General features: G+C 45.9%; 1 protein-coding gene across 4 annotated transcripts in view; it reads right to left on the bottom strand.

Moving 5' to 3' along the window:
- OTULINL (OTU deubiquitinase with linear linkage specificity like) overlaps nt 1-25089 on the bottom strand; it is a 34077-nt gene extending 8988 nt beyond the window's left edge. Inside the window, exons 1-5 of one of the 4 annotated variants that reach the window (XM_054984588.1) lie at nt 19907-19990; nt 19062-19203; nt 5369-5528; nt 4921-4952; nt 4742-4833 (exon numbers count right to left, since the gene is read on the bottom strand). In XM_054984588.1, the coding sequence (XP_054840563.1) occupies nt 4742-4833; nt 4921-4952; nt 5369-5439 (195 nt within the window). In that variant the 5' untranslated portion in view covers nt 5440-5528; nt 19062-19203; nt 19907-19990. The other 3 variants (XM_054984589.1, XM_054984590.1, XM_054984587.1) reach the window with 3 other exon arrangements.
- Nucleotides 25090-25959: the final 870 nt, after the last annotated feature.

Genomic DNA, 25959 nt, shown 5'->3' with positions numbered 1-25959 from the left:
AGGTAAGCTCGGGTGAATGATTTGGGGCAACATTAAAAACAGCAAAACAGGAGGCCAGCAAATGAGACAAAACCCATTCATTTATTTAAAGCATTTATATCCTGCCTTTTCTCCTTTAGGCTCAACAATGGCCTTTTGGCTCTGGCCTGATGGAACACTTCCCCAGTTGAGACCTGGGCCCTGTGGGACTTGTTACAGTTTCGCCGGGCCTGTAAAACGGAGATGTTCCACCAGGCCTTTGAGGAGCTGGCGAACTCTCCTGCCGGTCCCTTGCCTGTTTTCCTTCGTTTTGCTCCACTTTTTAATGAGATCTGTGGATTTTATTATTTTTTAAATGATTTTAACTATTTATGGTATTTGTGGTTTTTATGATGTTGTGACCCGCCTTGAGCCCGCTTACGGGGAGGGCGGGATATAAATTGAACAAAATAAAATAAATGGAGCTAACTGTAAGGACACAAAAAACGTCAGTTTTAACGAGATAACAAAAACATGCAAGAGGAAAGCAAAAATTAAAAAGCAGTATAAATGAAAAGTGAAGATTTTACACACACAATTAAAAACATAGCCAACTCTGCCAAAGCTGTTTACCCTCTACCAAGGTCACTCGGAAAGAAAACTGTCCAGCAGGCCTTCCCACAAGCAGTCAATGCCTTCTGCACCTACTATGGTGCACGACCCCAGAGGACTTAATCTGCCATACAGAAAGCCCATGACTTAACAGTTGCTGTATGGACAATGCTAAGAGAGGGTACTGTAGGAATAAAGCACTGGTCTCACTTGAATGTGCAGGGTGCTTGCGGAGTGAAGGGCTTGATACTCTGTATAGGTTGTTTATCTGTAGCTGCTGGACTAGCCCCTCCCTGCTGTGAGTGAAGATTCTGTTCTGTTCTATGTAAATTGTAAAATGTCTGTTGCTGAAACTGCCTCTCCTGTATAAGACATGAACATTTCTCTCAGTTTGTTGTTTATATTATTGTAAATAGTTCTTAAATGAAACTCTTCTTTCACTAAACAAACTTACCTTAAATTGTATTTCTTCTCACTGGATTTCCCTGTGTGCTCTGCTACACACATTCACATGTGTGGAAAGGTGATATATCCTTCACCAGGTGAGTGACGGGATATGCCCCATACACAGAGATATCTCTCCCCCCTCACAGGTACCAAGTATACCATGTATAAAGTGCGGTCTGACGAGAGTAATTGTCATGGGAGGGTATATCGGGAGATGTGATTCAACCCCGGTGAAGATGTCACATGCAGCTCTCAAAGAAATGACTGACAGCTCAGCAAGAGCACAGTTGCATTCTCATGTAGCATCCCATTTATTTCAGTGAAAAGTGTGCAGCAGAACTTCCTAACAGATGGTGCGCCATTCTAATGAGTGCACAGGGGACACCACTTAGATCTTCCAGCTCAGGCAACCCAAACGTCTCAGGCCACGCTAGGAAACATTCTGTCCTTACAGCAAAGACTGGGTTAATGGTTATTCTTCACCATAACACAGTTCTTCTGCACATCAAAACAGGGGAGCCACCTTAACCCACAACTGTGAGGAAATCCAAATGAATGGTTGTTTTGCACAGCCGAAGGAAGGAAGACCAGAGCTGTGGTCCGGTGGCTTCCATACCACCCACACGTGTTCACACATACTTCCTCTTTCTTTCCCATGAGAAGGTCAATACTTTCCCCACACAACAGGGAACTTCCATGAGAAATACTTCCCCTCTTAAAAGGGAACAAGAAAGCCAGTGCACAAGTTCAGGAACGGGGCTGCTAAGCTGGGGACTAGGGTGACAAAATGTCCGTGGAATCATGGAGCTAGTCAAGTCATGTGATCAGTTTTCATATGATTTTCCGGTTGGGTCTTGGAATTAGTGGTGATGAGGAAATCTACCTGGGAGCCTATAGTAGCTCTCAGCAGCCCTACTCACATGATTTCTTTAAAAGAGTTACCTTGGTGAACCAAGGATTGCATCAGAAATGACTCAAAGTCCAGCTGTTAACTAAAAGCTTTTCAAAATTGTGGAAATCTGTCCCGGGGAAATAACCAAGCTTATTATCTTCTGCTTCCATAAAAACTGGTGAACTGTTGAATGTCAGTTCATAGGGTGGTGCGACATACATATATCTCAAACAGTCAAATTTCCCCTTAGAAGAAGAACCTGCTCTCTCAGAGATAAACTACAAGAGACAAATTACATGAGGACACTCATGTGAAGGGAGTCACAATGTTAGCTGGGAAGCTGAGTTTTAAAAGACAGATCGGAAGGCTTTGTCAATTTCCTCTCTCTACAGAGCCAGGGAGATAGCTGCTCAGAGGGTTTGCTAATTTCCTCTTTGCCTCCCTGAAGGCTCTGTCAGTTTCACCTCCCCTTCTAGGAGGTGAAGAGGAAATAAACAAACCCTCTGAGGAGGGATCCTTGCTGCTCTGTAGAGAGGGGAAACTGACAGAGCTACCCTATCAGTCTTTTAAAACTCGGCTTCCCGGCTAACATTGCAACTCCCTTCACGAGCGCATCCTCGTGTAATTCATCTCTTGTAGTTTAGCTCTCAGAAGGTCTCCTGAACTTTAGGAAGCTCCAAAAGGTGAATAGGAGAGTTCCATACATCAGCATCTCCTATTAGTTAAAAATGAAAAAAAAAGCTGCTAAAACTGAAGTTGATTCTAACATTGCTTTTAATTTGCCAAACTCTGGATGTGGCAATAAGATCCACCAGATGGCACTTCAGCCCTGAAAATATGCACCACAACACAACCGGCTAATTCTTTCAGCAGCTTCTGGAGACGGCTGACCCAACCCCAGGCCTTGTTTAGCAAACCAGCCTGAGAATTAGCTGCACAAAGGCTGCAATATTCCTGAAAGCAGCCCCCTTCTATCAAAGATATGCTCCGTTAATTATATTGAGAAAAGTAACTCCATGCAACAGTCACCCCCCCCCCCCAATGTTTACCAGCCACAGACGCTGCTGCCAAGGCAAAACAATTCCAGAGCCATAATTTTTTTTCCAGGGTCATATTCAAGATGAGACACTATGGTTTCAGCACATATTAAGCGATGAGGCAAAGTAAGCATCATAGTATTTTGTCTCCTATTATTTTTAACACAGAAGGCCAGACTGAGGTATCTGGTCGACAAGGTCTTTCAATCAACTGTCAGCAATTAAAAGTGAGGGGAGCAGAGAAATGACGATAAAACCATTTAACACAGAAAGACTGTATTTGTGGATCAAGCATACGACATTAAATTGTTTCCACCCGAGTGACAATGTTGTCGAAACTGAGAATACCAATTCTCAATTGTTACCTACATTCTGTTCCTTCTAATAGCAATATGGTTGCTGGAAATTAGCTACAGTTTTCCGAAATACACTAGGACAGACATGTTAGCTTCAGGGCACCAGTTATTCCCAATCAAGCAGCACCTCTGCGATGAATTTCCACCCCAGAGACTTTCTTTTGATATCCGCTCGCTATCTTATATCTTTCCCTGCCCCTTGAAAATGGGTGAAGAGGTTAAATAAATGTTCTAAACTTCAAGCAGAAAGTTACCTTGGGAATGCACATGTCAAATCACATTGTGATCTCTTAGCAATCAAGGGAGACAGTAGATTAGAGGGCATTTTACATCTTTTGTGGACTTTCTGAACAATGTTGTGGAGGAGGAGCTGCGGCTCACAAAGGAATCATACAACTGAATCCTGAAAATACACACGAACTTTGTCTCTCTCAGTCATCAAGGCCTCATCTTTGTCTCAATCACCTATTCCGTAGTTTCCATTCTGCTCTGACAAAGAGGTGCACGAATCAACTTGTGGTTTGAACCTGAACAGTAGAACTGTCCCTTGAACACAAGTACCAAACTTCACTTTGGAATCTGAAGGGCAAATGTAATGGGGAGGACCCTACCCCTATCCTAATATTTGACTAAGTTTTTAACATTTGTGCTGCCTCTCCAGAAATCTGCCCAAGGTGATTTACAAAATACAAAACATTTACACCTTGCTTTTCTTTTTGGCTCAAATTTGAAGCTTTCTTCCTGCTTAAGAAGCTGTCCTTCAACTTAAGCGGCTCTTCCATGCCACTGGAGGAAGAGTCATGTAAATTGGAGGAAGAGGCACTTGGAGAATGGCTGGATCCACCCCAACACGATCTGAGATGGGCAGGGAATAAATGAAAATGATTTATACACAGGTCTACCGGCTCATGTCTGAAGCAGGGTGTGTGTTAGGGGCTTAAATCCAGAGGAGTGAGCCGTGTTAGTCTGTAGTTGCAAAACAGTAAAGAGTCCAGTGGCACCTTTAAGACTAACCAACTTTATTGTAGCATACGCTTTTGAGAACCACAGCTCTCTTTGTCAGACTGATGAAGAGAGCTGTGGCTCTCGAAAGCTTATGCTACAATGAAGTTGGTTAGTCTTAAACTTGTTAACAAGCAATGTGAGTACAGCCCCTCTCCAGGGCCTCAGGATCTTTCACATCACCTCCTACCTGATCATTCTGACCGGAGATCCCAGGACCCTCTGTGTGTCAAGCAGATGCTCTTCCACTGAACCACAGCCTGTTCCCTTACAATAGCTCGCACAGAGCAGTACGCCACTGAAACCTCAAATAAGGAAACTTTCCAATTTGGCTATCAATAAACAAGCAAATAGAATGCCAGTCAGGTAAATTCTAGTTTGCTTGGCCAACCAAAAAGGCACTTGGTTCTTGTGCTTTGCTGCTGAATAACTCCTACCTCTCTCATCTGCCTGGCTTGCTCTGTTTCTTCTTTCCATTCTTTGGCACAATAACCAAGCAGATCAACTTCAGCCTGTATGCTGTCGTTCTCTAAATCAAGCACAGCCATTAGTAAAAAAAGTGGATTTGCTTAAGTTGCAATGAGGGGGGGGGATAAAAAGCAAATACAAATTTTACTTGTAAATTTTATCTTCAGGTATCTGCTCCACCTGAAAACCAAACAAAACGAGAAGTCAGCGAGCGGGCAGCAAGAAGCAAACATCTGTCCTGTGGGAGAGCAGGACTGACAGAAGGATTTCTTCATGCAGTGTGCAATTCATCAGTTCACAGCCACACGTTCTGGTAATGCCCACTGGAGGCTTTTTGGGGGCTTCAAGGCAGAGAAGAGAAATGCAAAATCTGCTTTCACCTGCTGTTCATGATAGTGAAATGGAACCTCTATGTAGAGTGAGTTAAGTAAAGAGAAAGGCCGTATCACGGGATAGCACAGGAAAGCCATCGCCCTAATGTGTTTGTGAGTTTCCAGAGCCATCGGATTGGCTGCTGTTGGAAACAGAGTACCAAACTAGACGGGACTTTGGTCTGATCCTTGCTCTCAGGCAAATTGATCCCCATTTAAACCTACCATTTCAACAGATGAGCCAGGTACGTATACAGTTGTCTGCAATACCAGAGAGCAACTGTGAGAAGAGGCATGCTTAATGCACGTGGTCTCTTTACAGCGCACAGCCTGTAGCAGATGGGGTGGCTGACAGCTCAGCTCCAAGGTGGCACCTCATTCTATCCTAAAACAGAGGAGAAAAGAAAATTAACGAGCTTGCAAGAGCCAGAGTTCAGTTATTTTCTCATCATTTTGGACAGGATCCCTTTAAAGTCCCCTCCCAGGCACACTACCCCATTCATCCCCCAAAGCATAAAGCAACGGATCCCGTCCTGGTTTGGGGGACACCCAAATGCGGTAGAAACCAGGTAAATTCAACAGGTATTTACAGATGCTTGAGAATTTTTTTAAAAGCAGAATTTGGATAAATGATTCCTTTTACTAGCAGCAGGTCGGATGGTTGCAAGAGTCTATAATTATGTGACATATTTTGTTATCAATTTTTTGTTTCTTTCATTTAAAGAGTTTTAATGAGTATGTTTATGTCATTGTAACCAACCTTGAAACCATTAATTCGCCAAAAAGCAGGCTAAATGTGTCCCAAAACAAACAAATCAATTACTGCTATCTAGCACCCATGATGGAACCAAAAACTGAAAACAGGTGGAGATGCTGTTTGGAAATTAATTACACACTGTACACTATCCCTTTTGAAAACTTTAGTTCCTAGGTCTGAGAAAGGAACAGGAAAAAATAATTACAGAGGAGTTACGTATGGAGAAGGACAAAGAGAGAAGACTGGAAGATACCTCAAATACCCAAACATGCAACTGAAAAGGGGAGAAATTATAATATGAAAGCGGGCCATTAGGTAAAGAAACCCAGAGTTTTCATGCATGTTGTCACAAAATTAAACATGAGTCCAGTGGCATCTTAAAGAATAGCAAAGTTTTAAGCTTTTGAGAGTCAGAGCTCACTTCATCAGATGTACATGTTGTGGAAAATATTTCTAGAGATTTTTTAAATCAATATTGCCTATTTACTAACCATTTAAAAAGCAAGAGATTAGTAGCACCTATAAGACTAAAAAAAAATATTGTGCGGTATGAGGATTCATGAGTAGACATGGGCACGATCGGAATTACGGACTGAAAATTGCCCCGATTTTGGCGTTTGCGCCATCAGGACCGGGCTGATCGGTTCCGTCCACGGCTCCTGGTTCAGCGCTCGGGTGGGGCACTCTATTGGGTCTCGATCGGATCGATCGGTTTACGTTCGGGATTGCAGTCTGCAGACAGTCTGGCGCCAGCCATATGTTCCCGAGGGAACGGAGCCCCGTGGAAACGGAGTCTGGGGTATGCCGGAGCTGTTTGCCCTCCTTCTGTCGCCCTGGAAATGCAAATGGAAGCCCAGCTTTCCTTGATCAGCAGGGCTTCCTTCCAACCACGGAGCAGCCAGAAAAGCGCGCGCCCGTCTCGTCCATTTGGGAGAAGAGAGGGGAGGGCGGGGGAAGGGGGTATTCTTCTGTAGCCATGGGCACTCGAATCTCATCCCTGCAAAGCCTGAGAGGCAGCTCTTACAGCCAAACACAGCCCTCCTGCGTAGCAGACCCAGGCTTTATAAATAGCCATGTGCTGCGCAACAAAGTTTCACTTTCCGCTCGCGGGTGGAGTGGGACAGAGGAGAGCTCTTGCTTGTCGCTTTTGGAGAGAGAAAGCGCAAGAAAGAGAGAGAGGGAGCTTTAGCTTTGGACTTCAGCGGATAGGGAATTAGGGAATAGGGAGCTATCTCATCAGGTCCCCCCCCCGTGACAGTACCGGCACACTCCCGTGGGGACAGACCCCCCCGCCCCCTGAGGGGAGGCGGCTCGCCACCGCCTCCACGGGCCTGCCGGGCCCGGCAGCCGCCATCCTCCTCACCCACCATTCCTTTAGCGCTGGAAACCGCGGGGCGCCCTCCCACGTCGGCCTTCCTGATTCCCAATTCTGTATCGGAAACGGGACTTGATCGGTGAGGTTCGGGTACCTGGGTTCGGCGCCGCCGCAGAATCACGATCAGCTAAATCGGGATTATTTTTTGGATCGTGCCCATGTCTATTCATGAGAGACAGCTCACTTCTTCATACAGCTAGAATGTGAGTCCATCTGTCCTTATATCTTGGAGAGTGGAATGATTTTAGAAGCTGAAAGATTATAGCAGCTAAATGATAATTGTTGGTGAATGACAATAGCAAGTGTGATTGGAATACGTGTGGAGAAATCAGCGCTGCTAATGATACAAGAAGCCTAGGTCTCAATTCAATGCAGTTGATGTGTTGTCTTAAGCTTCATTATCAGTTGTAATTAGAGATGGGCACGAACCAAAATACAAACCAACATTCGTGACAAACAGCTGGTTCATGGTTCGTGAACCGGTGTTTCATCAGAGCCCAGTTCTGATGAACTGCCACAAACTTTAAACTGGTTTGTTTGGTTCATTTTTTGGTTCGTCACTGCAGACAGCCTGGCTTCGATCAATTTGTTTCCTAGGCAACAGGGGATGGACGTCCTGCAGACCTTCTGCTGCCCTGGAAGTGGCCTTCTGCTGGCCTGGAAGTGATGATTTGCTGACTTGGATGTGACGTTTTCACGAACCAAACAAACTGGTTCGTGAACCGAGGCAGGTTCGTGAAAGTTCGTGAAATGCGATGAACCACGGACTGCACAGTTCGGTTTTTTCCAGTTCGTGCCCATCTCTAGTTGTAATTCAGCAGTCTCTCTTTCTAATCTCCCTTTGAAATTCTGTTGCAGGATAACTCCTATTTTTAAGTCTTCAACTGAGTGTCCTGGAAGGTTAAAGTGTTCCCCTACTGGTTTTTGAATATTATGGTTTCTGATGTCAGACTTACGGCCATTAAATCTTTGTCGAAGGGGCTTCCCAGTTTGTCCACTTACTAACCATGCTTCCCTATCAGTATATCTCACTCTCAACATGGCCAAATTTATGCATTCTTAAATCCAGAGAATGAAGCCCTGAATACACAAGACAGATATTTTGACAAATCTGAAGAAAGATCCAGGTTTGCATAAAAAATTGGAAAAAAAATAGAAACATACAGCTGGAAGGAACTCCAAGGGTCATCCAGTCCAACCGCTACACAATGCAGGAAATTCACAGTTATCTCTTCCCCTACCCTACCCAGTGACCCCTGCTCTGTTCCCAGAGGAAGGCAAAAAACCTCCAGGATCCCTGGCCAATCTGGCTTGGAGGAAAATGTATTTATTTATTTATTTATTTATTTAATGTATTTATTTATATTCAATTTATATTCCGCCCTCCCTACATCAGCAGGCTCAGGGCAGATTACAACCAAGTTTAAAATCGTATTTCATAGTATATATAATTTAAAACCATAAAACATCTTAAATACATAAATTAAAATACATACATATGTATGTATGTACGTGTGTGTGTGTGTGTATAAACATAAACACAGCAGCACACATCTATTTATTAGACTTTTTGTCCACTCTCCCTGCAAGCAGGCTCAGAGCGGAGCGCAACATAATGGTATACATAAAGATACAAGCAATGGTAGTGGTTATAGTTATTAAAATATCACGGTACAGTGCACCCGATACATCCCTTGCACACTCAGTTCCTTCCTGTCCCCAAAGCAGTAATCGGCATTGCCTTGGGCATGTAAGAAAGAACCACGAGAGCCTAGCACCGGCTCGTCCCTTCATGCTCTTCCTCTCCTGATCTGCCTACATTCATACTTAGTAATAGAATCACCCAGGGGTCATTTCGTAGAAAAAGAGCTGGAGGAACTCATTAGCATAATTCATTCGCACAACTCATTAGCATATGCCTCACCCCTTGCCACCACCTGAAGTGGTTCATTAGCATAACTGATTTGCATATGCCACACCCCCTGACATCACCTATCCTGGCTGTTTTGGACCCAATATGGGCCATTCACAGCTGAAACTGGGCCCAAAATGGCAAAAAGGGGCTGAAAATGGCCAAAAAGGGGCCCAAAATGGTCAGGATCGGGCCACTGCTGAGTGGGAGAGTGATCCACCACCCATCAGAGGCTCGATCCGGGCCGTTTCGGCCCCAATCCAGGTTGAAATGAGCCCAAAATGGCCGAGAGTCAGGTGGGCAGGGCCACCTGATATGTGACCTCTTTGGGGAACTGCTGCAACTGCGTTCCTGCGCATTCCCCCTCAAAATGAGCCCAAGGAAGGAGAGCCCACCACCTTCTGAGTCTGTTCCACCAAGGAACCACTCTATCAGGAAGTTCTTCCTAATGTTCAGCAGAAAACTCTTTTGCTTTAATTTTAACCTCTTGATTCTAGTCTGAAGTTCTGGGGCCATAGAAATCAACTCCACTTCACCCTCTATGTGACAGCCCTTCAAATACTTGAAGAGGGCTATCATATCACCTCTCGGTTGTCTCATCTCCAGGGTAAACACGCCCAGCTCTTTCAGCCTTTCCTCATAGAACTTAAGACTCCAGACCCCTCACCATCTTTGTTGCCCTCCTTTGGACACATTCCAGCTTGTCAACATGCTTCTTTAACTGTGGTGCCCAAAACTGAACACAGTGAGGTCTACAGTGATATCATCTCATGTGATCTGGACGCTATATTTATGTTGATATATCCTAAAATTACATTTGCCTTTTTAACTACCGCATCACACTGCTGACTCATGTTCACGGTATGATCTACTAGATCCTTTTCACATGTACTACTACCAAGACAAGTCTCCCCCATTGTATAATTAAGCCTTTGATTTTTCCTACCTAAATGCAGAACTTTACATTTATCTGTTGAAATTCATTGTTAGTTTTAGCCCAGTTTTCCAGGCTGTCAAGATCATCCTGAATTTTGATGCTGTCTTCTACTTTATTTGCTACTCCTCTCAATTTAGTATCATCTGCAAATTTAATAAGCATCCCCTCTATTCCTTCATCCAAGTCATTTAAAAAGATGTTGAACAACACAGGGCCCAGGGCAGATCCCTGAGGCACTCCACTTGTCACTCCTCTCCAAGAGGATGAAGAACCATTTACAAACACTCTTTGGGTTTGATCTGTCAACCAGTTACAAATCCACGGAACAACAGTAGGATCCAAGCCACAGTTTACCAACTTGTCAACAAGAATATCATTTGGAACCTTGTCAAAAGGCTTAATAAAACCAAGATAAACTATGTCCACAGCATTCTCCTGATCCACCAAAGTAGTAACTCTCTCAAAAAAAGGAGAGGTTTAGTCTGACGTGACTTATTCTTGAGGAACCTGTGCTGGCTCTTAAATATCACAGCTGTCTTTTCTAGACAATCAAGGACTGGCTGATGATTTGTTCCAAAACCTTTCCAGGTATGGACATCAAAGTGATGGGTTGATAGTTACTTGTTGAAGATGGGGACATTTGCCTGCCTCCAATCTTCTAGCACTTCACCCATTCACCAAGAATTCTTTAAGAATTCACCCATTCTTAAAGATGATAGACAGAGGCTCTACAATTACATCGAGTTCCCTTAGTATCCTAGGATGCAATTCATTTGTCCCTGGGGACTTGATTTCATTTAAAGAAGCTAGGTGTTTTTGTATCACCCCAATGCCTATCCTAGGCTACAATTCCTTCATGATGTGTTCTCTTTTTGCCAGATTGAGCAGAGTTCCCTGTTTAAAAAAAGACCAAGGCAATGAGATAATTGAGCAGTTTTGCAGTCTCTTTATCATCTATTAAAACTGACTTTCCTCTCCCTGCAGTGAGCCCTATTACCCACTTTTTTCTTGCTCCAAACATAACCAAAGAATCCTTTTTTGTTGTGTTTAGCATCTCTCACTAATGTTAGCTCATATTGAGCTTTAACCTAACACTCTCTGTATGAGCACTGGAAATTTGTTTATATTCATCCTTGGTTATACAGTCCTCCTTCTATTTCTTAAATGTGTCTTTTTAAAATTTTCAGATCTTTAGAAAGCTGTTTATAGAACCACCCTGGCTCCTATAGGTTCCTCCCATTTTTTCCTTCTCATTGGAATAATTTGGGATTGGGCCTTCAATATCTTGCTTTTAAAAAGCTTCCATCCATCTTGAACTCCTTTCTCCTTGAGTATTCCTGACCTTGGGATTCTACCCAACAAATCATAGAGCTTGTTAAAATTAGCTTTTCTAAAATCCAAACCATGTCTCACTACATTCAGCTTTTCCCTTACCCAAGACTGTAAACTCCAAAATTATATGGTCACCCAGGGTGTCTACTTTTACCTCATCAACCAGACCTTCCCTGTTGGTGAAAATAAAGTCCAGGATAGCAGACCCTCTTGTTTTCTTCTCCACCTTCTGGAATATGAAGTTGTCAGCAAGACAAGTTAGGAATTTATTAGACTTTCCATTTTCGGCAGAGTTTGACTTCCAACAGATATCAGGGTAATTGAAATCTCCTATGACCACTATGTCCCATCTCTTTGAAAACTGTGTTGCTCTAGAATTTCCTCTAGAAGTGTCTCATCTAAGTCCTCTGCCACAATATCACTATTATTTTGTTCTTCTTTAATTTTTACCTAAAGGCTCTCAACTGACTTTCCATGTTCAGATCCCCATATTCCCTCACTAGTATATACATACTTGACATATAACGCTACTCCTCCTCCCTTCCTTATTGGCTTATTCCTTGTATCCCACAATCCTAATATTCCAATTGTGTGCCTCATCCCACCAAGTTTCAGCAATGCCTATTAGGTCATAGTTCCCTTCCTGTATTAAGATTTCAAGTTCCTCTTATTTGTTCCCCATATTCTGCACATTAGTGTAGAGACACTGGAATCTGTGGTTTCGGTTTCCTGAGTGCTTCCTATTTGTCCTTAACTGCAAATTAATGGGTCCCTGCACATGTGCCCCTCCCCACTCATCATTAGAGTTCTTGGTCTCATACTAGTAATTGGTATCATCAGAGCTTTTTTCTGGGAAAAGAGGTGGAGGAACTTAGTGGTGGAACTCAAGACCGCACTTTGGGCCAGCTGGAACAAGGGGGGAGTTTTTTAAAGTTTAAATTGCCCTCGGCGAAAATGGTCACATGGCCAGTGGCCCCACCCCCTGATCTCCAGACAGAGGGGAGTTTAGATTGCCCTCTGCGCCGCTCGGTGGCGCAGAGGGCAAGCTAAACTCCCCTCTGTCTGGAGATCAGAGGGTGGGACCACCGACCATGTGACCATTTTAAAGAGATGCCAGAACTCCGTTCCACCGCATTCCCGATGAAAAAAAGCCCTGGGTATCATACGAGTGTTAGGTTTCCCTACCCTTCTGAGGTGCGATGCAACAGAAGTGCTTCACCCCGAAAGTGTAGTCCACGGTCCAGGAAACCAAACCCTTCCTGATGATACCGTCTGCATAACCAATTATTTATTTCCAGTATTCTTCTCTATCTTCCTAAACCACAGCCCTCCATAGGAAAAGGTGACGAAATCACCACCTGTGCTCCCAGGTCCTTCAGCTTTTTATTCAGAGCCTCATAGTCTCTTTTAATATGTTCTGGGCTGTGTTGGGCAGTATCATTTGTTCCCACAGAGATGAGCAAGACGGGATAATAATCTGTGGGCTTGATGAGTCTTTCCAGCCTTTCTGTCACGTCCTGCATGTATGCGCCTGGCAGACAACATACCTCTCGACATGACAGGCCTGGTCGGCACACTTTAGTCTCTGCCCCTCTCAGTAGGGTGTCCCAAATCACCACCACACATCTCATTCTATTGGGGGGGGGGGCAGAAGCTTAAGTCCTCTCATCCATAGGATCTGAGAAACTTCCTTTTTTCCTCTGTGGAGCTTTGGATAGTAATTCTTGTTCCCATAGCCCAGAGTCAGCAATGAATCTATGGGATGGGCCTAGAACAGATTCCTTAGCAATAAAGGGTCAGAATGTCTCCCTATTTTCCTAATCCTGAGGGTCAAGTTCTTTTACTTGCCCTCTACCTGTACTTGGAGCTCTTCCTTTTCCTGAGATACTTTCTGTTTTTCCTCCTGTTGCCCTCCCAAGAGTGCTTCATGTGTTCTTTCCAAGACACCTTCCCTGATAGGCTGAAGTGTGTTAACTCCCCAGTTGAGTGTTAACCCCTCAATTAACAAAAACAGTGCCTGTACCTTTAAGAAATGAATGCTCTCGGTAGCCATTGCTAGGCATTCACAACAGTATCACCAGCCTTCAAACCTTGGTTTCTCTTGGTCAAAGGCAGGGAGAGGGGGAAGGGCCCTTCCAGGGCTCTTTTGGCCTTTGAGGAAGGACTCATTGGGGTCTCAAGTATAAACACCACTTTTGGCTCTTAAAGCATTGATTGTCCTATATTACTTTTAACCGATCTTCCACAGGGTCTTCCAGAGGCCAATGATTCTTTGCGTTTTCTCATTGCCACTATGGCCGATTAAGCTCACAGCAAGAGGGCTTCCATAAGGCAGGTGTCCCCGCTCCAGTCCCCCCACCCCCGGCTACCATTTTAACATCCCCTACACTACTGGAAGATCTCTTGGTTTTTAATTTTTTTACTTGATAATGTCACTATAGAGTTAAAACCCTACGGCAATCTGTCAATTACTGATTTAAAAAGGAAAAACCATCCAGTGGCACATGTGGTAGAGGGAATGGCAGCAGGGCACCAGGGCAGAGGAAATGGCCTCAATATGGACCGGACCAGGAAGAATCTGGACTTTCCCATCCACACAGCATCCACTCTAGCTTTGCTGTAATCTTTCCAAAAGCATCACAGGTTTCAGAGATGTCATAGCAAAGCAAAGGAAAAGACAGAAGGTGCATGAATGTCCACTCTAGGAATTAACTTTTAAAGAGATGAAACAGGAAGCTGACTTCTCAGGAACAGCCACTCTGGCACCCTCATCGCAAAAAAACAGGGACAGAAATTCACCAGGGGACCCGGAAAATAGAAAGTGATGAAGAGAACACCTGGCTGTTGGTGTTGGTGAGGGAGATTTGTTAACAGTAGCAGGGGCTACTTTTAGCTCAGGACTGGTGAAAGCAGATGCCTGGCTCCAGGGGTCATTTCGTAGAAAAAGAGCTGGAGGAACATATTAGCATCTCATTAGCATATGCCACACCCCTTGCCATCACCAGAAGTGTGTCATTAGTATAACTTATTTGCATATGCCACACCCCCTGACATCACCTATTCTGGCTGTTTTGAACCCAATCCTGGCCATTCAGAGCTGAAATTGGGCCCAAAATGGCAAAAAGGGGCAGAAAATGACTGAAAATGGGCCCCAAATGGTCAGGATCAGGCCGCTGATGAGTGGGAGAGTGATCCACCACTCATCAGAGTCCTGATCCAGGCTGTTTTGGCCCCAATCCAGGCTGAAAAGGGCCCAAAATGGCCGAGTCAGGTGGGCGGGGCCACCTGACATGACCTCTTTGAAGAACTGCCGGAACTGCGTTCCTGTGCATTCCCCCTCAAAATGAGCCCTGCCTGGCTCCATTTTACTAGCTTGTCAAATATCACAAGATATAGTTGTTTGCTATACAACAGTAATGTGAGGGGGGTGGGGAGAAGACAAAACACACTCCTTATCAAAAAAAGAGACTTAAAATGGTTGCTCATCTAGAAGCAATCTAATTGGTCGTTGACAAAGTTAGATATGTATTCAAACAGGTTTCAAACGATGTTAGAGACTGATATATTTAAAAATCATGTTGCCTTTCAAGCAAGATTTGCAAGAGACATGCTTGCAGGAAAGAACCCTTATCTGTAGAAGGTGAAAAACCACAACTCGGCGTTCTTTCGGTTATACCTCTCTGAAAGGGAAGGGCTTCAAACGATAGATACACCAAAACCTGGACTTCGGATTCTGGCTGTTCAAAAAGAAGGAAGAGGAACTACAGCAGCCCATTAATCTGACTGTGTTTGCTTGTCACACCCAGGCTTTATGGCAGGGAGGCTTATGAACATGCCATGACTTCAGTTCTGTGGGACTTCTATGCAATACCTTAATAAACCTGGACAACAGCACACTGCCCATTGCAAATTTGTGGCTCAGATCCACACAATTGCCCTTGAGGCTGTGCGCCTACTGCAAAGATACTGCATAATCCCAGCACTTGGACCTCAGTATTTTGTTTCTAGAAAATGTGATTTTGTCCCTTGGCAGGAGATGCATCACAGGATGGAACACTGTGCATTTTGTGTAGCTGGATCCAAGTGTTTGTTTTTTTTCCATTGCACCAACATTACCATGGGACCCTTTTCAGCCTTTTTTTTTAAAAAAGTACTTTTGGAGATTGTGTACTTTTGTACTGTACACAAAGTCCAGTACAAAGGCCTGCCTGAAAGAAGGCAGGCAAAGCTCTGCAAAGGCTTTTAGGAGGAAGAGCTGCTGCACATTAATACACTGTAGACAGACAGTTTCCAGTTCAAACTTCAGCATCTTCCATTAAAAGATCTCCTGTAACAGACTTGAGTAAAATTCCTGCCGGGCAAACTAAGCAATACTGGCCTGACTCCCTTAAGACAGTTTCATGTACCGATTTCACCTTAGCCGAATCCAGTTGCAATCTCATGTCAAAATGTAGAGATTAACTTCTAGTCTTTTGTTTTAGCCCAGGTGGAGCAGATTGTCCCCCCCGCCCCAAATCAGGAGTGCTTTTCTAATCACATTTCTAAACCCTCCAAATAGCAATGCCGCTTCCTAGCTCCCCATGCAAGGAAGCCCTGCCTGTTCTGTTTGTCTTGATTCAGCGGGAAACTTTCCTGGACTAACCATTCACATGAACACATGAAGCTGCCAGATCACCGGTCGGCCAAGGTCAGTACTGCCTACTCAGACTGACAGCTGCTTTCCAGAGTCTCAGGCAGGGGCCTTTTGCATTACCTACGATCTGACTGATTTCGCTGGAAAGGCCCGAGATTGAAGCTGGGAGCTTCTACATGCCGAGCCGATGCTCTCCCACTGAGCCACGGCCCACTCCCCACTCTGCAATGCTGGGCCACACGTCAGAAAAGGGGACGTGTGACCAAGAACAGCTCCTCCCGTCTCTGACAGCAAGGCTATCTGGTTGAGTAAAGGATATGACAGGGCAGTTCTATCACGATGCTGAGGCCTTGTCGAGATTATTGCATGGGGGGGGGGGGCTGTTGAGTAATCTTTTTTTATTAAGAGTTCAGGAAACATCTTTATTTTAAGCTGCTTACTTCCTAAAAGTGTTTATTGGCAATCCATAGAGCTAAAGTACATATGAGGATGCTCAAGTGAAGGAAGACACAATGTTAAGCTGGGAAGCATAGTTTGAATTTCACCTCTCCAGAGCCGGCAAAGATCGCTCCTCAGAGAGTTTGTTAATAATTGACAGCCTTCTCTGAGGCAAAGAAGAAAATAACAAACCCTCTGAGGAGCCCTCTTTCCCAGCTCTGTCGAGAGAGGTGAAATTCAAACTACACTTCCTGGCTAACACTGTGTCTCCCTTCATTCGAGTGTCCTCTTGTAATTAATCTCGTGTAGTTTAGCTCATAGAGAAGACATATCTGCACCTTATATGGAGCAGTAACCTAGAAAAAACACCCCTGTAAGCTGGTTCTCTACTCAAGATCACAGAAGTGGATTAAGCTCTCCTTTTTAGGACCAAGAAGACTGAAAATGTAGGAGAGACCCATAATTTCTTAGCTACACTTAATACTTAGCATTGCTATTGAATTTTCAGTGACTGAAAGTGCTTCCTACATATTGATCTCATTAAGACTGTAAGCAGTCATTGTCACCACCACCATCTCTCACTGTTACTGATGTGGCAACTGATCGAGTGGCTTCCTTGCCCCCAGCTAGCAAGTCTCTGGTCGAGGTGCGATTCAGCGATGCCAGTGGTTCGTTCTCTGCTGCTGTTGCCAACTAAGAATCTACGGGGTTTCCCAGCCTCTTTTTGCAGGGAAGAGGAGAAAAGAACAAGAAGGGAACGGTCCGTTTCTCTAGACTAGTTTGTTGCTGACATACTTGGGTTCCCTGCACCCTTGGTGGTGGAGACTGCCGTCAAGTCATAGCTGGCTTATGGCGACCCCTGGTGGGGTTTTCAGGGCAGGAGACTAACAGAGGTGGTTTGCCACTGCCGGCCTCTGCAACCCTGGTCTTTGTTGGAGGTCTCCAGGAGCGGTGCCAGGGTTTCCGGTGCCCACAGCTGGCCAGCTGGCTGGGCGCGCGCCTGCACGCATGAGCACACACCAGCCTGTGTAATGACATCATGTGTGATGTCATCACGGGCGTGCGCACAAGCCAGCCCGATTGCTGTGGTGGGCAGCTGGGACAGTGTGCGGGTGGCCTCCCAGCTCTCCTACTCGGTTGCCTTGCACTGCCCCAGACGCCTGCCTGCGGCTGCTGCGCCCAACCAGGGACTTGTGCTGGCGGCAGTGCAGGGTGGGAAGGCTGGGAGGCTGCAGCTCCGTGGCATGCGCTCCCGCCCCCAGCGCCTCCTCCAGCGCCCCGCACCCTGAGGCAACCGCCTACCTGGCCCCAATGGGCACACTGGCCCTCGAGGTCTCCCATCCAATTACTAACCAAAGGACGACCCTGCTTAGCTTCCAAGAGCTGATGAGACTGGGTTCACCTAGGCTATCTAGGTCACAGCTCACTGCACCATTAGTGTGGGAGAATTGGGAGGAGTAAAGGAATATTTAACAAGCATAAAAAGAGCTGCAGGGGATGGGAATAACTCCCCCCCCCCCCCATTAGCAGCCCCAAAGTCAGAAAACCGGCTGGGCTAGGCCAGTTTTTCTGGTTAGTTAGCAACCCCACCTCAATACCAAAGTCCTGGGCAAAAAAACGAGGATTTTGAAGATTCCACTAGACAACCCCTCAACGCTGGTAAATGCTAAACCAGGAACATCCCGTTTCCAGCCCCTTCTCTTATCCACTGTGTTAGGGTCCCCTAATTACAGTCAAAAGATGTGAGGGGATGGTGCCATGGCTTGGTGGGTAAAGCATTTGCTTGGCATGCAGAAGGTCCCAGGTTCCATCCCCGGCAGCTAACTAGAAGGATCAGGTAGTAGGAGATGTGATAGATCCCGAGACCCTGGAGAGATGCAGCCAGTCAGAGTACACAATAGTGACTCTGATGGACCAATGGGCTGATTCAATACAAGGCAGCTTCGTGTGTTCATGTGACTGATTAAGCCTGTAAAGTTCCTGGCTGAATCAAGACAAAAACAATTAACAGAACAGGCAGGACGTCCTTGGATGGGGAGTAAGTGGCACATTTTTTTAGAAATGTGATTTAAAAAGCGCTCCTGAAATGGTGTATTATGATAGGTGGCAGCGATGGGGAAATCAATCTGCTCTGGCTGAGCTAAAGCAAACGAATAAAAATTAACCTAGACACTTTGACTTAACCGGTGTGCGCCTTTGGAATGCCGACGCAGGTGGTAGGTGCAACCACAAAATGGCTGCCTCAAGAGGCGGAGCCACCCACAAAATGTCAGGGAGTGAGATTATGCATCCCTCTAATAGAAGCTCTTCAATATTTCAGACAAAAGCTCTGAGTACAGGATCTCATTTGAAGCGAGCCTATTGTTTAAAAACGTGCTCAGGTGGCAGCTGTGACAGAAGCAGTGTTGCTGTTTTTTAATCTGTACAGCCAATCAGATCTCCAACGGCCAATCAGAAGCCTTGCCCACTTTCTAAAAACACCTGGTGGGTGCCATGGTGCCCCCACTGGGGCTCCTGGAAGAGACAATACTGACCTTGCCATACCGAACTCAGTAGACAGCAGCTTCTTGTGTTCTGGGCGCAAGGAACCACCACATACTGTTGCCAGCCTCCAGGTGGTGGCTGGAGATCTCCCAGAATTACAACTGATCTCCAGGCCCTGGACAGTAGTTTCCCCTGGAGGAAATGGTCACTTAGGAGGGTGGGCTTTGTGGTATTATAGCTGAGGTCCCTCCCCAGGCTCCACCCCCAAATCTCCAGGAATTTCCCAACCTGGAAGTGGCAACCCTCATCCGCGACTGGCACTAGGCGATGCCCAAGCCCATGTCCTGTGTGTCGGCAGTCAACAGGGCACATGGGTGGCCCGACTAAGAAGGCTCTTCCTGATCTCCTGTCCCTAACTGGACATTAAAAACCACGCCCCCCCCCCCCCGGAATTCTCCTGCCCTCCCCAAAGGGCGCAGCGGCTGCCAGGGCCGAGAAAGGCACCGCCCTAAACCGCCTCTGATAACTTCATCTCGGGTCTCCATCGGGGAGAAACGAAGCAGAAAACAGACTGACACGTGTCTGCAAATCCGGAGGGACTTCTGCGCCCAAGTGGGAAGGAAAGCGGGGTCCGAAGTCTTTGCGACGCCGCCCCGCCTGCTTCGGGTTCTCTCGCTCCAAAACGAAGGGCGACCATTTAGATCCCCAGCGAAGCAGAGGCTCAAAGGCGCTTCGGGCGAAAGCCGCGGCTTCTCCTGGGCCAACGCCCAAGCCCCGGCTCGCCGGCGGAGGGCCGCCCGCCCGCCCGGGACGCCCCCTCCCCGCTCCCTGCCGCGCCTCCTCCACCCGACCCGGGCAGGCTTCCCTCGCCCGCGGCTCGCCCGCCCGCTCTCACCTGCCGCGAAGCCCGCCGCCCCCGCTTGGCCAGCCGACCAGGCACGGGCGCGGCAGAGGAAGGGGGAACCGCCGCCCGGCCTCGCCTCCTCCGGCCCCGCCTGCCGGCCAGCAGGGCGCGCCTCCCTAGGCCGCTCGGGCATCGCTCGCCCCAGCCCGGCCTCGAGGGCTGCCCGCGCTGGCAGAGGCGGCCCGGCGGGAGCGCGAGAGTGACGCGGATCTAAGGTCTCCTCGGGCCCCTCCGAGGGGGACGCCGCTGCCTGGAGCGGGCGGTGGGGGGAGAGGAGGAAGGGCGCCCTGGGGTGAGCGCAGCCCCGGTAGGCCCCCGGTAGGGGGCCGTGTTTCTCCAAAGGGGGAAGCCCACGGTTGTCAACCCCCAGGTGCAGCCTGGAGATCTCCCGGAATCCCGACTGCTCTCCAGACGGCGGGGATCAGTTCCTCCGGAGATAAAGGCGGATTTGGAGAGGGGACTCTGCCTTGCACGCCACGGAGGCCCCTCCCTGCCACAAATCCTGTGCCTTCTAGCTCCGCTTAGGGATTTCCCAACCCGGAGTTGGCAACCGTTCAAACAATGCACGTTTAATTAAGTATTTATACCCCGCTTTCCTCTCTTGGGGTATCCAAAGCAACATACAACATTGTTCTCCCCTCCTCCATTTTTTCCTCACAACAAGCCTGTGAGAGGCAAGATTCAGACCCTGTAGCACCCTAGAGACCCAACTAGATTTCCAGCTTTGGAGCGTCAACGCTCCCTCTAAAACTCACACCCTGGAAATCTAGTTGGCTCTCTAGGGTGCTACCGGACCGAATCTTGCTGCTCTACTACAGGGCTACTACCTGAAACTAAAAAGCCTGTGAGGTGGGTTATGCTGAGAGAAAGTGGCCCAGGGTCACCCAGCCAGCTTCCATGGCAGAGTGGGGGCTAAAATTGGGTCTTTTATTAAGACTAACCCAAATAAGCGAGACACTGGGCAATAAATAATTGAATAAAATAAATAAAAGGGGCTCCTGGAAATGGCAAAGAACACTTTAAAGAACCCTCCCAGAGTTGGTTTGCAAAAATATACCGCAGTGTGCTAGTTTTCCCTCTGTCCTTGTGGGAAATGGAGCTGGAAGATTGGCATGGAATCTTTTTTGAGAAGGGCCAAGATAAACAAAGGCTCTTAGAGGGTTGTACCCCAGTGGGGCTTGGCCTCTCTTTGGATGTGTGACCCTTAAACTAGGAAAAGAGGTAGGCTTATTCTGGAGAAGTAAAAGGGCACATCACACATAGGCACCATGTTTATTTTATTTATTTATTCAATTTATATACCGCCCATACCGCACATGCACTGTGGGAATATGAACCGTAATAGAACTTTTGGCTTAATTTATTGGACCGGACCAGCCATATTATAGCTACCACCTGTTTTGGTGCATTTTTAAGTGAACTTGGAGATGCCGAGTACTATGGGGCTTGGCCTCTCGCTACCCCTACGGTCCACCCCAGGGCTTCCTTGTCTCATATTTAGCTAGCTAGGACCCGAGGGAGCTATTGCTCCTCATTTGGCATATCCTAACATGTTGAGTGGTCATTTCTACACTAGGGCTTTGGTACAGCTTTAATGACCTGCTTCTACAAGAGGGCCTATGATTTAGTGCTTGTTTTAATGGATAGTATTGTTTTAGTGCTTGTTTTAATGGATAGTATTGTTTTAGTGCTTGTTTTAATGGATAGTATTGTTTATGGGGACATTGTTGGGAGGGGGGTCTGTCTTGACACTGTGATATTTTAAAACTTTTCATTCTTTTTCTGATCTTACGCTACACATTCTTTTTATCTTACATTTTAAGTGGACCTGATTTTTTGGCTGAAGGTAATTAATACATGTTCTAAATTTTTAAAAATGCCCAAGCCACAGTCCACTTGTATTATTTATTGAGGATAGCCAAACTAGAGATGCCCCCTCCCATGGGGAAAAAATTGAACTTCTGCCACCCTCCCTTTATTTTGCAAACGTTTAGAAAAGCAGATTTGGCTCTGATCAGAAAAGACAATTCTTTTTATATACAGGGACACATCAGTATGTCCTAGGCCAGAAGTCCCCTCCTCAAATGGCTGTATTTTATGTCTGTTGAATTGTCTCTCCCTCTACTACATTTTAAAATATTTACAATCCCCAAGATGTAGGGTCTAAGTCTATAGGTTTCCCTTAATGGTGGCCAAAATTCAAGCAGTTGACTTGCCTTCCCTTATGGTAGTGGTGCGAATGACTGCTTTAAAAATCTGGAAGGTTATACTTTGTTACCCAGTGAAGAAATTATCACTGTCCTTGCAGATTTCCTGATCGATTACAGTAACCTTCAGGGCCAGTTCTTAAATGTGCTTAACCTGGACTGTTAAAATACTGTCAATGGCTGCTTCCACACACGTTGGATAATCCACTTTCAATACTCTTTAGTGGACATTTGGAACTGCTTTCCCATGTGCGGAACAAAAAATCCACTTCCAAAGGATTGCTAAAGTGCATTGAAAGTGCATTATTCAGTGTGTGTGGAAATGGCCAATGTCTGACACATCACTGGGGTCCCTTGGATGTGGGAGACTCCCGCTGATTCCGCACACGTTGGATAATGCACTTTCAAGGCACTTTATCAATTGTTTGAGGTGGATTTTTTGTTCCGCACACAAAAAAATCTGTTCCAAATGATCTAGAGAGAAATAACAATTGAAGGACTGATCTATGATTTGAGATCCAATTCCTCATCTGAAAAATTTCAACTGAAATACAAGATGAAAACAAAAACTAAAAGCATGGTTTCTAAAATGACTATAATTCATTTTCTTACACCTGCAGTGCTCGCGTCTCCCCCCCCCCTTACTCTGCTCATAGTATTTTAACAATGAAACAAAACCTCTCATGGATACAAAGGCTCATCTCAAACAATGACACCTTCCATGTCATTACAATTATCCAGTTCATAAGATACTAAATCCATTTAAAGCTCATCTGTCGAAAGAGCCCAGCTTTATGATGCTTGTAAATCTTCCATGTAAACAGAAGCACCTAAAGCATGCAAATTAGTCTCAGCTCTTCAAGTCATTATTTATTTTTAACAGGAGCAGAGCTGGAAAATAATTTGGCGGATATGCTGAAGAATTGATAGGATATACTTACATTTATAACCCTTTTCCCAACACATGGTTTTCAGTGAGGTATAGTAATACAAAAAGGCTGTGCAGAGGCCGTGCAGAGGTAGAGGTTACATAGGGGAGAAACTTTGCCTGGAGGATCACATGGATAACTCCCTGGCTGCGGTGGAGAGAGGCATGCTTTGAGATCTAACCTACCCCTTCTACAAGGAGCTCAGAGTGGCCTATATACCCCCTTGCTTTGTTCTCACCAATACCCTTCTAAGGTGGGTTAAAGGTGTGAGAGAGGAATAGGCACAGTGTTGCCCAGCAAGTTTCCACAGCAAGATAGGGATTTGAACCTGGGTCTCCCAAGATCTAGGCACTTTGACCACTACACCACAGTGGCCCGCAAATGAATTAACAACAACAACAACAACAGGTTTATATACTGCCCTTCAGGACAACTTAATGCCCACTCAGAGCGGTTTACAAACTGTCATTATTATCCCCACAACAAAACACCCTTTGAGGTGGGTGGGGCTGAGAGAGCTCCAGAGAGCGGTGACTAGCCCAAGGTCACCCAGCTGGCTTCAAGTGGAGGAGTGGGGAATCAAACCCGGCTCTCCAGATTAGAGTCCCGCGCTCTTAACCACCACCAAACTGGCTTTCTTAGTCCCCTATGGGCAGATGGGAGAAGGCACAGAGAGCAGAACCACAAGTGACAAAAGGCACAGATTGGACACTTGTCAGCTTCCCTCAAGTTTTGATGGGAAATGTAGGCATCCTGGTCTCGCAGCTTCGCTCTCCGACTGCTGTCCAATGGACTTTTCAACTGTCACTTGTCCAACATTCCGCCAAGCTACATTTCCCATCAAAACATGAGGGAAGCTGACAAGTGTCCAATCTGTGCCTTTTGTCACTTGTGGTTCTGCTCTTAGTCCTAAATATTTTAAACCTACAAGATAAGGATTAAGGCCAGGGTGATGATTCCTCTGTGGCATACAACTTCTTATGCAGTCATGGCTTCTTTTTTGAAGAGGGAAGGAATTTAAACTTGGAACACTTCTTGCTCTGTGAGGAGGAACAAGAGAGTTGCCATCCAAGCAACTGCCATTCTGCCATCAGAGGCAGAAGAGCACCTAGTTTCTTCTCCGCATGGCCCCTAGGACATTGAAGACTTCTCAACAAGGGAGGGAGCCATCCATCCAAGCCACGGCTATTCTACCATCAGAGGAAGAAGAAGACATGGCTCCTCCCTGCGTCGCCCTCAGGACATTGAAGGCTCTTCACCCCTGGAGGAGGGGCTGGGGAGCCACCATCCAAGCAACTGTCATTCCACCACCAGAGGCCCATATATTTTTATTCTTAAATGCTTGTTACGGGTTTTTTTTTTACATTTTTGCCTCGAGAACTGTAAAGCACAAGGGCGACCAATAAATATTTTAAAACGATCCATAAAATTTTGGCACTTGAGCCTGACAGGTATATCAGCAGGCTGCCAGCAAAAACGCTAGTGGCATGATCATAATATTTTATTCCTTTATTTCAACACACCCAGCTGCTTTTCCCACCATGAAAATACTTCCCCAACAAGAAATCTTCATTTTATATTTAAAATGTCAAGGACTTCTCACACACCTACCACCAACATGTGGTCAATCCAACCATGGTGATCAAAAAAGGGTTTGCAGTTGGGAAACAGTCATGTTCTTTAGGAATAAAGTGCCAGGAAGTAAATGCTCAAATACAGGTACTTGCTTACGTATCCACCACAGTCAAACAATATTCCTGTCTTCAAACTATACACACCTATTTGTTTAAATATATTGCCATTGGGAAAGCATTTAAACACTTTTTAAAGATCTCATTTCTGGAAACTTACCGTTTTCCTCTCCCTCGGATGAGGTGACTCTTTTTCAAGCTCGTCGACATTTCACCCGTTCATTCTCCCGCTCCTCAATCTCGTGAATTCCTCATGCTTTGGAGGAACTGCAAGGCCTTTCAGACTATTATTCTTTCCCTCGGAGCTGCTGACAGAAGCTGAACTGCTTGGCAGAAAGGGCTAATCTTTATAGGCCAAACGGCACAGAACGGCTTCCTGTGACATTTCCGACAAAGCTGCTCAAAAGCTTGTGGCGTTTGCTTCTCCAAACGCAAACCACAAGAGCTCGGTGTCGGAGGGGAGAGGACAGCTCCTTTCTGTGATGGGGGCAGGAAAACAAAGTTTACCCTCATCTTCAGTCCAGGGCAGTGTTTTTTTTTTAAGCTGTGTTTCCATCAACAGAATCAGTTTTAAAGTTGAATGTATTCAAAAACAGTTGCCTTCTGCACTCTCACACCTTTTTCCTCATGCTGTTAACTGGAGTCCAAGGCACTGTTCACCTGCATTAATTTCTGAACTGTTCTTAGCATGCTGCTGTTCTGAAAAAGTGTGAGAGACAGCTTGCATCTCTGGCTATCAGAAACAAACAGCCCAAAGAACCACAGCATTCACAAAAAGCAAGCCTGCTGGCCCCTTTGGCTGGGAAGAGGTGCTTGTGTGGGCAATGCCTGGAGAAATAGCCGAAGAAATAGCTGAGGGAAGGCCCCTAGCTCAGCAGGAGGGGGGGCTGCGTTGCCTGTTCTAACTATCTGCACTTCCCTCTCGGTTCAGCAGAAGCGGAACCAATTATCCTGAAAGCAATGCCACAGTCTTGCGTGCTTCTTCACAAACTGAAATCATAACGCATCAAGCTTCTGTTGCAAAATTTAAGTATTTTTTTAAAAACTTGACAGTACGACACCCAGAGTCCTCATACCCCTAGTTCTGGTTAACTCTTCTTAGAGAAGACTCCGCTCCACCCTTTTTGAGGGTGCCCGTGTCAAACTTCAAAGAAATTGTGACTTCCTCTTCAAAAAATAATCAGAACAGGGTGAGATGTTGAAAGATTTGTGCATGG

Source organism: Eublepharis macularius, chromosome 7 (genome assembly GCF_028583425.1).
Source record: "Eublepharis macularius isolate TG4126 chromosome 7, MPM_Emac_v1.0, whole genome shotgun sequence".
Taxonomy (NCBI): Eukaryota; Metazoa; Chordata; class Lepidosauria; order Squamata; family Eublepharidae; genus Eublepharis; species Eublepharis macularius.
This window is presented reverse-complemented; position numbering and strand designations above follow the sequence as displayed.